Source organism: Drosophila erecta, unplaced genomic scaffold, assembly GCF_003286155.1.
Source record: "Drosophila erecta strain 14021-0224.00,06,07 unplaced genomic scaffold, DereRS2 tig00000021-arrow-pilon, whole genome shotgun sequence".
Lineage (NCBI taxonomy): Eukaryota > Metazoa > Arthropoda > Insecta > Diptera > Drosophilidae > Drosophila > Drosophila erecta.
Genome location: NW_020825198.1, coordinates 8,746,238 through 8,760,009, shown reverse-complemented (window position 1 = coordinate 8,760,009; position 13,772 = coordinate 8,746,238). Strand labels below are relative to the sequence as shown.

General features: G+C 45.5%; 1 protein-coding gene across 2 annotated transcripts in view; it reads left to right on the top strand.

The window, feature by feature from the left end:
• The first annotated feature begins 3,574 nt into the window (after positions 1-3,574).
• LOC26526615 (protein vein) overlaps positions 3,575-13,772 on the top strand; it is a 31,051-nt gene continuing 20,853 nt past the window's right edge. For both annotated transcript variants that reach the window (XM_026977099.1, XM_026977098.1), the window contains exon 1: positions 3,575-6,370. In XM_026977099.1, coding sequence (XP_026832900.1) covers positions 5,017-6,370 — 1,354 coding nt within the window. In that variant the 5' untranslated portion in view covers positions 3,575-5,016. The remainder of the gene's footprint in view (positions 6,371-13,772) is intronic.

Below are 13,772 nucleotides of genomic sequence, written 5' to 3'. Positions count from 1 at the left end.
CTGGGCGAGGGCGGATAGATGGGATCAGAGCGCTATAACGGCTTTGTCTTCGGTTGCACAGACCCTGTTGCTCGAACATTCAACACCAGCGGAGAGCCGTGTGCAACAAGTGCATTAGCCAACAAATTTGAATCCCATTTACTTTAGCTTAATGAGTGTAGAGTGTAGATAGGCAAAAACCAAGCAATCCTTATCGGTCTGTTTATGTCATAATCATAAAGATTGCTCAAAAGCAGGCGTTTATTGACCAGTCTTCGAAATAGTCTCTATAAATAGAAATGTTGTAGTTGGTAGCTATTAGGAGTAAACTAGTAAACCTCTAATTGAATCGGAAATAGAGTCGTTATTAGAATGGAATTTTGCATCTCATTTTATGGTTGCTAATAGCGTGAATGCGGAAATAGTGGTATGAGCACTCTTTTATTTTAACCTTCTACACGTATATGAAGATCTTTAGTTCACGGAGTTACTTAGTGGGAATTAAATCCAAATTGTTTTTCTTTAGTTTGTTTTCCCAACTCGGTTCCATCCCAAATTACCGGCCTCCCCCGTGACGACAAATAGGAATTGGATGTTTGCGCCTGCGCGCATTTTGAAATTGCTTTTGGAAAATGTTCATGTTGTTATGTTTGTTATTGTTGTGGGCTTGTTGTTCTTGTTGCCATTGTTTTTGTATATATGTATTTACGTATATATGCGGGTATTTGTTGATGATACAATGACGCTGCGCTTGGCAGCTGTTGTCTGTCGTCAGCCAGGTTCTAAAACCGAGTGAGGGGATCTGGATCCCTGGATTCTGCAGCTTGTCCAACGTTTGCTTCCACCACTTCCTTCCGCACTAGACAATGGAGCCTCTCTCTCTCTTTGCAGCTTTTCAAATATGTGCTTACCAAACTCAAGACAATCTATCTACCTGCCCGAACTCTGAACTCTGAACGCTGCTCGCTGATCGCTGAGCAGCGGCGACAGGTGTCGAGCTTTATTTCCGCTTCCGGGCGCTTTTCGGGTATGAACTATTTGGGCTAATCGATAAGAACACTATCAGTTGGTAGCGTTTTGTTTTGCTTTGGGTTGTGTTGCCAGCTGGCTAGTTGCGGTAAGTAGGGTAAGTACCTGTTTTGCTCATTCAGAAACTGGCAACAAACGTAGACCAAGTTGGCCAGCTCCGTCACAAGTGGCCGACTTTGAACCCTTCTTTGCTTCTGGTTTTTCTTACAATTGTCGCACTTGTCACCACACCACTGCTGCCCCACCTTAACCCCCCTTTTATGCTTTTTCTATTTTATTTTTCTTTTTTTTTGTTTTGTTTTTTGTCTGTCAGCTTCTTTTATTGTTATGCGCTGTGCGTAGAACAAGTGGAAGCTTTGTTTGACAATAACAACAACAGCGAGTGAAACATCAGCAGCTGGGGCAAGTAAGAAAAAAAAAAGCAAAAAAAAAACGTTAAGTTTACACGACTTCCAAGCGCTGGACGGAATCACCTGCCGCAGTTTGTTTTTTCTGTAGTCGCTGTTGTGGGCTTGACATTTGACAATAAAGCAAATAATCATGGGAAAAAAGCTGAGCCCCCAGAAGAACTACGACTCGCCGCCGCAGTCATCATAGGAAAATATCAAAAACGGGAGGAAATCCGGAACCAAAGTCAAAGCAAACGAAAGCGTTGAGTGAAGATCTATTAGATGAAAGCAAAACTAAATTGAGATTGACGAGTTTTGTTAGGTGATCAATCGATGGGCGATAAATATAAAAATGTAATGCATTTGCATTTCTCATTAATTCGGATATTTATTTACTTATTGCTCATTGCTTTTAGACACACAGTAATATAAACTTACATATCAGTTAGGAATCCAAATTCATTGGAATCCATTAAGTTAGATGAAATCGTCTATAGTATATAACCTATGCAAACGCAGCATAAACGCATTCTTTCATTCAAGTACTTTGAATGACTCATTTAACTAGGACTTGAACTCTTTGCCTATGAGCAATATGTTTAAAGACCCTCCGTCTGGAAATCATTTACGGTAGCCTATCAGAAGCTCGAAGATTATGAGTAAGCTATTGGAAATTGGTGCACAAGCCAATGGCTACTGCCCTCTTATCTATCTTTATCTATTGGATTGGTAATATTGTCATTAGATACCTCGTATATAAACATCAACCGGGTCGATCGCCCTCTCAGTTTAGTTTTGACTTTAACGTGTGACGACGGTATTGAATTTTTTAATAAGTTGTGGGTGTTGAAAGGTATAGGAGTTTTTCTACCACTAATTGTTGGACCTATCACGGTAAGAAATTATCCATACAGCAGAGGAAGGAAGTGATGTTTCGAAAGAGAGAGAGAGAGTAAATCGGACTTGGTTCTATTAAATATGTTGTAACACTGGTAATTAGAAAAAAAAAAAACAATCTCTAAACGAGAACGTTGGAAATCTAAAATATTTTTGGCAAAAATGTTTACCGATCTGGAGAGATTAACATATTGTGAAGCATACTTATAGAGACTTTTAAGCGGTTTCTAAAGGTTTAGCTAAAGGTCTTGTGCCACCCTTGATAGTTCATATTAAATATCCCAATTGTTAACCACAAATCGGCTTTAAGTAATTCATATAAAGTAATGAATTGGATCACCCGCAATTGTTGAGAGAAAAGTGCAGGGTTGAGAAAATGATGGCGTTGCTGTGAGAAAACGTTGAAGAAAACACTCAACGTTTGAGCGAAAAGAGTGTGCCGAAGATATTCGAACACGGCCGAACGCAGTCGAACAAATTCCGACCAGTGAGATACGTTTGAGTCGTGAGATACGTTTGAGTTGTATCCGTGAGATACGTTGGGAATGCCACAGCGCTGCTCTGCATCTGTGAGATACGTTTGAGTCGTTTTCGCGGCGTCAAATCGAGCAGACCTGTGCCGCTCCGTAGAGCGAGTTCGCCCAAATAAAAAAAGAATTATACGAAATTCCGACTGTGTTAGGAGCAGAGAAAAGAATAATTTTAAACCAACATACACAATCAGTTAGTTTCCACCGACAGTCCGCAGAAACCATTCGACGACAACGGAACGGGCGCGCGATTGTCGGCAATCCGAAAGATAGCCAAATATTATTATTGTTCAGATACTCACTGAGGGCGTTGATTAAAGATCAACCAGACAACTGCATATGCGAGTGGAGTGTTTTAAAATCAGTGAAATTCTGTGTGAAATATCGTTGATTCATTAATTTTCAAGATCAAAAGTTACCAGTGAATTTCACCAGCTGGAGTAACCGAAGTGCACCACCAAGCAAATCGAGCCCAAATCAATCGATCGTTCGAACGTGCAAAAGGACTTTCGGTTTCATTAAGAGTGTGCTAAAGAGATTAAGCGATGTATTGCTGATTTTCCCCGGCAAAGCGGACTTTTTGCGAAATAAATAAAAAACAAAAAGCCGCACTGGCAACTACAACAATAAAAACAACAACACTGCAACAACAGTCGCGGCATCTTCATAGATTTTGGCTCTCCTGAAGCAACAACTTCTGTCTGCACTTCGTATATGTACTTATCACATGGACATATATACGCACAGATATATAAAACAAAAACGATCGATTCTCGTGCCAGCGCGTGTGATTGTGTGCGTTCGTTCCCATGTTGCATATATATATGCACAAAAAAAAATATATATGTATATATAACTAGAGCCGACTGTTGCGACGACTTTTCTATATAATCGGCTAGTGAGCACGCAGACATCGAAAAGGTGCACAAATACACAAACAGATGCGGGTATATATGTATTGCATATATATCTAGCCAAAGCCAAAGTAGAAGATATACATGCGTATAAGCTGAACGCGGCGCACTCTGCTCTGTTTTTTCTTTTATAATTACTTTTGTCTAAAATTAGAAGACGTGTGTGTTGTGTGTGCCCCGTCCGTGTATCCGTATCCGTGAGATACGCGTGAGTGTCCGCGTCTGCTATATCGCACATCATCATCGCCGTACACCATCCGCCATCCAACATCATCATCATCATCGTCGTCGTCGTCGTCGTCTTCGTCATCAGAGATCAGAGATCTGCGGCGGTGTGTGCGCCAGAAAAGACGACTCGTGAATCAGACTACGGCTACGACTACGGGTGCCACTACGGGTGCGACTACGGCTATATAGGCGAGATATCGCGTATACGGCCAGACAAACATTATCGTATATCTGGCGGCGAGGATTACAATTACAAGATCAGCAAACGCAACAGCAGCAGCAGCAGCAGCAGCAGCAGGAGCGGCAGCCGAAGCTAAAGCCGAATACGAGTACGAGTACGAATACGAATATCCGAGCCGCACAAACGAATACGATTACGAATACGAATACGAATCCGAACACGAATCGAGGCGATACGAAACGATCGCGCGCGTGAAAAGCCTCGTGAGGAAAAGCGCTACGAGAAAAGTGGGGGAAAAATCAAACGCCACGCGACCTTAGGCCCGTCCGATTTGGGGGAGGGGGGCGTGCAGCGGGGCGTGGCCGTGCGTCGACTCCTAGCGATCGCTCAAGTGAAACGCGGCGAAATTCTGTTCAGATAACAAAAATGAGTCACCAAAATAAGCAGCAACAGCAACAGCAGCAACATCAAAAGCAACAGCAACTATCGAGTGCGGCCAAGTGTTCATAAATTAATGCTAGGCATACAGTGTGTTAGACCAGTCCGAAAGACACTATCCCCCTCTCTATCGCTCTCGAACAGTCCGTCTCTCTCTTGCCCCTGCTGTCGCTCAAAATGCTACGAAACTATCGAAAGTATTTGCAGGATAAACGGAAATACGACAAGCCACAACGACGAGGCAGTGAATTTTGCATTTGTCACGTTTAGGCAAATTTGCAAGGACACAGGACACACCTACCCCCAACAGCAGCAGCAGCAGCAGCATCACGCAGCAATACGCAGCAGCAGCAAGGCGCAGCAGCAACGCTCGCTATCGAGATTTTGTACATAAAGTCGGGGCAATAGCAGCAACAACTTTGCAGGACGCCATGTATGCGCAACATTTGCGCAAATGGAGTCTAAAAACAAAAAAGCAACTAATGCCATTGATATTGCTAATTATCAGCTACATGTTGCTACTAAACACATGTGTGTTGTCGTCGGCGGCGACGACGCAGCAGCTGCTGCTGCAGCAGCAGCAACAGCAGCAGCTTCCAAGATTATGGGAAGGCAGTGCCGAAGAAAGCAGCTACTATATACCACTGAGTTCGGATAACGGCAGCGGGAGCAGTGAAAGCGCCGAAAGCGGCAGCAGCAGTAGCAGCAGCAGCAGCAGCAACATCGACAACAATATCTTAAGTAGGCTGCTCAGCCTCAACAGCAATAGTCTTAGTAGCCGTAGCAATGTTAAGTTAAAGCCAGCAACAGTATTCGACGCCGGCAGCAGTTCACCCGCTCAGCAGGAGCAACATGTGGCTGCGGAGCCAGAGCAGCAGCAGCAACAGCAGCAGTCAATGCAAAAAGTTCCAAATACTTTAATCAATAGTCAAATATATAATTTATTATACAATGGCATGCCCAGCGAGGCGGCGAGCAGCAAAATGCGTCGCCACATTCAACCAACACAGCTGCCACATCAGCCAGAGAGCTTAGCGCGATTGCCTAGCAACTACAGCAGCCAGGCGGCGGTGCGGAGCTATCTCATTGAGTCCTATGAGATGCCAGGTAGTCAGGCGGAGGATCGCAGTCCGGAGCAGGCGGCGCGAAGTCGTCGGGATGGCAGCAATACCAACGGCAGCCGGCAGAAGCATCGACCCGGCCACCGGAAGCAGTTGCAGCAGGACAGGCGCGACCATCGCCGCCAGCGGCTGGATCAGCAGAAGGAGCGCCGCCAGCAGCAGCAGCATCAGCACAAGAGCAGCAACAAACATCACAACCACCAGCAGCCGCAGCAGCGCAGGAAGCATCAACGGACGCATCGGGGGGGTCACCAGCGATCCGGGCGGTACTGCTCCGCCCGGGATCCCGAGCAACTGGCCTATGCGGCGCCCACCGTTTTCCAGGGCGTCTTCAAGTCAATGTCCGCCGATCGGCGGGTCAACTTCTCGGCCACCATGAAGGTGGAGAGGGTGTACAAGCAGCAGCACGACCTGCAACTGCCCACACTGGTGCGATTGCAGTTCGCGCTGAGCAACTCCAGCGGCGAGTGCGACATCTACAGGGAGCGACTGTTGCCGCGGGGCATGCTGCGGTCCGGGAATGATCTGCAGCAGGCATCGGATATATCCTACATGATGTTCGTGCAGCAGACGAATCCCGGCAACTTCACCATCCTCGGCCAGCCCATGAGGGTCACCAAGGCAGTGATGCGAGCGGTCCAAATGGCTGTGAGCGAAAATTATGGTGAGTGGATTTCGATTTTAAGCCAACTTGGGTGTTTTCATAGAAAGTATTATTCAACTTAATCGAACTTATTCGAATCGCGATGGTTTGATAAGCAGATCATTGAACCCACTATGCTGGGCTGCGAATCGGAAATATTGTTTTCATCTTAAAGATATGATATGGAAATCTTCCGAAAATTGCTCCCTTTCTCTTGCCACCTTTCTTTCGGCTTCCTACCATTACCTTTCTCGTACCTTCTTGCCGTCTCTTTCTCGCCGTGGCAGCTGCCTCTTTCTACTCTCCGTGCTGCTGTTGTTGTTGAATGAAATTTAGCTGCTTTTTTGCAGCTGAATTTCTTATTTGCCAACTTCACGCTCTGCTAATATTCACCAGACCGAAATAATTTTATGCAATACACTCACACCACTGCCGCACACACACACACACACACACACACATGCAGGGGAACGTTGCGCATGCGCCTGTGCGATTGCAGTTGTTGTTGTTGTTGTTTTGCGAGTCTAGGCGCTGGTCTTCTTCGGATTCTTCTGCTGGATTCTTTTCTTTGTGCCCGACTCAATTTGGTTGCTGGGCAACAAAAATGCTCACATCTAGAATTTATTATTGCTGCTGCCTCTGCTGTTGCTAGTTGCACATTTTAATTAAATTCGCATTAACTTTGCTCGCTGCTCCCGGCTTCCTCTCCCCTACTCCCCTACTCCCTTCCTCCCCCCTCAAAAGTGGGAAAAACTTTGAAAACTCATTTCTGTCCGCCCGTCTTCTTAGCTCCAATGTGCAACTCACAACGTCATCGTCATCGTGGTGGTTGTTGTTCTTGTTCTTGTTCTTCTCGCCGCCGCTGCTGCTGTCTGCATTCGACCTTTGCGGTTGGCGGACCCAACCCAACCCTACGTTCTTCTCCCACTGCTGTTGTTGTAATTATTCTTGCGTCGCGGTTCATGGAGTTTTGCGTCTGTAATGCGACTAAGTGCGATCACCCGGCCCCGCCCCTCGCCGCCTCCGCCGCCTTTCCTTGCTTGCTCTTCTCTTCACACCCTCGATGGAGGCCCCCTGCCTCCTACCAATTTTGGTTGGCAATGAGTGTAGAAATGCGTTTCCCTAATCCTCAATATGCCTTGTATATTTGCAAACCAAGGGTAACTTTAAATGTTATAATTGTATATTCCATAGAACGATCTGAACAGTTGAGTATGGAACATAGTTTGCATTATAGGTGGATGAACCGTTGGCAGGGCATATAGACTTCGACTACCTTGGGCTAACTTCCTTTCGTTTTATTTATTTATGTTTGTTGCTGTTGTCTTTATTGTCTTCGCCCTCTTGGATGTTGTGCTTTGTTTCATCGCGGGCGCAATTAGATTTTTAATTCATTTTCTCTCTCTCCACATCGCTCCTTAGCTGCTGTTTCAGCTTCTGGCTCTTCCGTCATGGCTCCCGCGCACGGGGAGGGGGGGAGAAAGAGAAACCCCCCTGGTATGCCCAAGATCCCCAGAGATATGCCTACATATACACTTACATATGTACATAGCCCCCTTTGAAGACCCAACCCTTTTTGGATCGCGTCGAAATCAGCTGCAATCAGCTGTTCTCTGCGCTTTGTCTTTTTGGGTTTATTATCTGGTGTTTATTTACTTTCTGGCCATTGCTTCCTTCCCTCTCTTTCTGCTCCGGCTCCTCCGACTTCTCGGACTTCACAGACCTCATCAATGAACATATAGCATTAACAGGATATTTACTTTTTGCCCCGACTGATTTATTTTGACTGCGAACGCAGCAAATGCCTGGGAATCGATAAAAATTGATTACTCATCGAAAATGCATACTAATCAATCCACCCACACAGCCGCATAGCGAAATCTGTCAACTCCTTTCACTTTGCCAATTTCCTCGCTGGCCAAAAGCTGGCCAAGAGCTGGCCAAGAGCTGGCCAATTTGCATATGAGGCCATAAAGCCTGAAGATCGTCAGCCAGATCGTTAAAATCTATAGTCCAATCAAAGCCGAGAAATGGAATCAAATCGTTCAGATCAATCAAAATCTGACTCGGATCGGTTATTTTACAACCTGAACTATTTTCGGTGTGGACCCAGATCGCGATCAGCGAGGGGGGAGAGGGGAGGCGGTGGCGGTGGCAGGGGTTTATTATGCATACGCCCCGTGTGACGACGCAGCTTGCGCTCTGCTTGAAACCAATTAAAATGCCTTCGAACCTGACTGAATCGGTAGTATCATGAATTAACTGGTCGCATTTTATGCCCAATTTACACCCACGCCGTGAACGTCAGTCGCCGGCCAGAGTGTGACTTGAATATGCGAAAAAATCAAAAAATCAGAAAAAAAAAAAATAATAAAATAAGCTGGGAAATAACAAAGAAGGGGCCATGTGAAAAATAAATAAAAGTCACATCTTTTGTATTTAGCTGCGGGGCTACTACGGTTTGTTCTTCGGCTCTGTTGGCTATTGTTGTTGTCGAGGTGTTAAGTAAATTAGCTGCTCATAAAACATGATTTGATCTGGCAGAAGTTGGAGTCGAGGCAGAATCATCGGCTTAGCTCCCGATGTTTGTTGTTTGCTGATTTGGTTCATTTGTTTATTTGTTTATTGGTTTGGCTGGCCATCCGAAAGCGGAGACAAGCTGGCAGTGGCTGACACAAAATTAATTATATGACCTACCGAAAATACAAGTACATATTTAAATGTTTGCCGCTGCCTTATATAATAATATATATGCCACTTGTGCCGCACGCAGCATTGAATATTCATTTACTCACTGCGGTCTCTATTTTGTCACCTTGCCAAAGCACTAATAATCATAATCTCGAAAAGATTGTTCATTGAGTAAAGCAATACCTGGTGTGTTCTGTAGCTCGCAACACCACAAAAAAAGACAAGAAACACCGCAGAGAACCTTGGCTGCTGGGATTCCATTACTTGAGTCGGCATGGATAACCTGCGACTCTGGTTTCGGTTTCTCTTCTGGGTTCTCCACTCCGGTTGCACTTGCTAGGAAATGGGAAATGTGTTGTGTTTGGCAAGCGATTACAAAACGGAAAACAGAAAGAAAACGCCAGAGCGGAAAATGCTTTTCAACAGCATTCAACGGCGACACAGCGCAGTTCGCATATTTAGGTCAACGCCTACGAGTGGAAGCGACAAACTTACCCAACGGCACCCACAATTCATCATTTCTCAGCTCATCGCATCGCATCGCATCTCATCTCATCTTTTTTGGGGGTGTCTGGTCTACCTGGTCATAAGATTTTCCACGTCGGTGGGTGGGGGCGGTTTGCTCATTTAGCGTCACGCCAGAGAAGAGACAAGTTTTCGTTAGTTTTCTTGTCTGTGATGGCTCTAGTTGATTTTATTTTTTTATTTTTTTTTTTGTTTGGTAATTAAGTAGGAATGGCGGCGCTAGATGACGAACCTTGGTTCGTTTAGGTAGTAAGTGTAAAGGGGTTGACTCAGCTCTCTGACCAGACCAGCCCAATCCGCCCCTCTTCCACTACTCAGTATTGCCTGGCACTCAAAGAAATCAGCTCCAAGTGAAAAGTGCTTTTTCCAAATACGAATATATTTCATCAATCTAGAAGGCTTGTCCATGTATCTCTGTGTTTGTTCCAACACAATAATTATTGGAAAGATTTCAATATTTAATTGTGTATGAGATTTCAAACCGTGATTTTCCCAAGTATCCCAGCTAGAACATTTTTCCATCATGGGGGCCACAATGGCCGCAGGCCTCCTAGTTGTTAGGGCCACTTATGGGTATTTTCTGCGAGTGTAGGGGCCCCTTGGGACCTGGCTGGCGGGCCGTTTGGCATGCGGGAAATAGAAAATTATAACGAAATGAAATTTTCAAATGGCATGCCATGTTTCCTTGCCTTGCCTCGCGACTCGACTCGCTTGCCTCGTTTATGAGTTTTATGCTATTTCTGGCCGCGCCGACAGCAGAGCAGCAACATCGGCAGCAGCAACATCACGCAGCTGAAAGCCATTCGAGCTGGTAGGAAGAAATGTTGGGTGTAGGCCATAGGCTTGCCAAAAAACAAAACGCCCCGCTCGAGGAAAAAAAAGTAAATTCGAAAAACAAACCAACTAGAAAATCTCCCTGCTCGTTAGCCTTGCCTGCAATTTGCATTTCAGTTGCACTAGCAGTCGCCTTTTTCTGGTCCATCCCCCAAGTGGCGCTAATGGAGCAATCTTGGCCAGATAGGAAAAAAGAAACGAATAAACGGAAGCCGGGCGATCAATGAAGCCCCTCTGTTCCGATCCATCCACATCCACTCGAGCACTCGCAGCGGATGTGACATAATCTGATTGCCGGTTGCATTGCATATGCAACGTGCCGCCGAAATGGATAAATGGATAAACCGAATGGCATTCATAAGGTCTCTCATTGGTCTCTCATTGGACCCATCAATGGGTCCAGATCTGTGTCGGCGCGATATCAAAGGCCCCCTCAGGTGGCGCTTCCTCAAGCAGTTGATCCAAATAATTCGGCCAGGGCGAATGTGAAATGCCCTGCCATAAATAATGCCGAGATATATGATAATTTGTCCCAGCATGACTCTGCTAAGTTGGTTGCTATTTATAAGTATCTATATATAGGATAGTATAGCCCCCCGTTTTGCCAAACTTCACCTCAATTAGCCATTCAGCATTCGCGTTAATTTGCGCGGCACTTGCGGCACATTCCCCAATACCAAAAACAAAACGCCATTCGTAAAAAGATAAATGATAAGAGATGTGTTCGGACGGACTAATTGTTTTGGCTGGCTGTTAATTTCTGCCCGCATAATCGCACTGCCCTCGGCCACCTTCTGCTCCACAAAAACAAAAAAGCGCTTCAACAGTTGCGCACGCGGCCAAGATTAATGGCCAAAAAGTCGGCGACCAACCGATCGGCGGAATGATCGACCGACCAAGTCGACCGACGCACAGATAGATATTGAAATTGATTGATATTTGAAAAATCATTTCGGTTCGTACGGCTTGGACTCATTATTAGTTTCCCATGGATCATTTTCACAGCTAATGGTTGGCTTGGGAGCACGAGCTTCCCAGCAAGTCGCATTCCAAATTTTTTTTCTGTTTTTTCGGCTGCCAAGTCAATTCAATTTGCGTTGGCGGCGCTGGCGCTTTGAACTCAGCACAAAAAAAAAATATTAAATATTAAAACGATGGGCGGAGTTGGCCAAAATCGTATACCACTAGTTTTTGAGTTTTCACCACGACGAAACTAGGCTAGTGGCGACTAGCCAGTAGAACAAGAGGAGTTCGGGATCGCTGCTCTGACCATGGATCCCTTGTCCTTTCCTCCACTGGCTATCTTAATTACGCATTAATTACATCAAACATTAATAATTCCACATGCCAGCCGAGCGGCTGCTCATCTATCTACTTCAGTGGCAGCAACACCTCCTCGATCTGGGGATCAGGATGGGGATCAGGTTGGGGATCAGGTTGGGGATCGGGTATCAAGGCGGGCTCCTCCTCTGTATCGCTGCATCTGTATCTGTATATTAAACTGTCTGTCACCCCCTGCCCATCTGCAGCGCCCTGCATCAAATTGCAAGCCATCCTGGTCGTCGTCGTCGTCGTCGAGTCGGATCTTTGGATCGTTGGATCGCCATCGCCGGATCGCTCTGTTCTGTCTGCCTTCTGAATTCGCGATGGCAAGTTGAGAAATTTGCCTTTGATATCGACCACATGTGTGCACAGGGAATAAATCCTAGGTGGAATGTTGAAATCATTCTGAATTATTCAAAATCTTCCCTTCAGAACTGATTTACTTTCACATTTTGTATACATTCTGGTATTATAAACACACTTTCTCAGTTGTAAATATTTTACTCAACGCGTGTAATTTTTCTGTGTGCAAATATGCAGCCTGTTCTGAATCTCCCGAATCACCCTGCCTCCGGTTTTGCCCACCCGTTGCTGTGGAGCCATATTTTCTTTTTAGCTGACGATTTAGTCCATTTCCCGCTCATAATCGCATGAAGTTGTTTGCCTCCACTGAATGGCTTAATCCGCGCCATCGATGCGATTGTGTTGACTCAATAATTCCCTAGCAACTCTTTTTAATGAGTTTAAGTTAAAGTTGTAGAATCGAGAAGAAGCGTGCATTTCACTTACCTGCGTGGGAAAATCGACTAATCTGAGACCGCCCCGAGGAGTCAGTTTTCGTTTTTAGAGCGGTTCGTTTAGAACGGACAGGTAACGGACAGGCCACATGTCTGGCCGGAAATTCCCCGTTGACCCCTGACCCCGTGTCCTTATGACGAATTCGTCACTTGGCGTGAGCACACCTGGATTTCCCAGCGCTTAGCCAGCGGAAATTCCAGAACACCTCCGACCCACCGGCTCATCGGCCCTGAAAAGTGATGTATGCGCTGCGCTATAAAGAAGAGATGTGTTTTATTGGCGGAAGCATCCGCCAAATTGCACCCAATCTGCAGTTTGAAGTGGTTAACCCTCCCCCCCCTGTGAATTTCCGCCGGCCGGCGAGGTGACCGTGTGCTAAAACAAAATTTTTATATCGAAATTGCCGCCGGTCAACGCGCGCGCCTGCCCAATGGCCACTTTAACCACGTTTCAGCGCGTGTTGGCCTTTTTGGTTCCCAAGCTTTGTTTGGCCCACACAGACACTCAACTCTGGCCGTGTATCTGTGTGCTCTTACACTCACTCACACACACACACACAAAAGCCATTTCGGACAAGTTGGAGTTGCATTTTTAGCAGCATTTTTGTTTTTGTGCGGCATTTTATTCGTCGCCGCTGGCTACAAATTTGTGGCTGCTGTGGCAGGCTTCTCGGATCTCGAGTCTCGAGTCGCCACTGCCACCGGTTGGCCACCAATTCCAGCCTCTCGGCTTCACCTTGTGCCCCAAAAGCTATTTAAATGGTATTTAAATGTGTCTAAAAGTAATTTTTTGCGCATTTAATTCGCATTTTTTGTTCAACGAGTATTTGGCAAAGCACTTAACGACATTTATGAGTATATTTCATTAAAAATGAAAACAGCATCGAGTGCCTGACATAATGCGTCATAATTGAGGCGGGTTTTGTTCACTTTTTTGCCTTCTTGATGGTCAAGCGCGTTGCAAGAATTCAGTTGACAGGCGGTTTGGCTGCACACTATGGAATCTAGGGGGTTAATTAAATAGCATTTTGGTTAACTTAGCTTAAGATTAATCGAAAACTATATACCCTTACTGTTGTATTAGCTTATGAAAGCATTAGATTAGAGAATAAGGATTGGTTCGTTAGAACTTATAGCTCATGTTGCATCTGCCACCAGCATTCAAGTTGTTACTATTCTGCCGCAAAATATTTTCACACACACGAAAATGATTTCAACTTGCCACCAGCAACCATAATAACAGCGGCAACAAG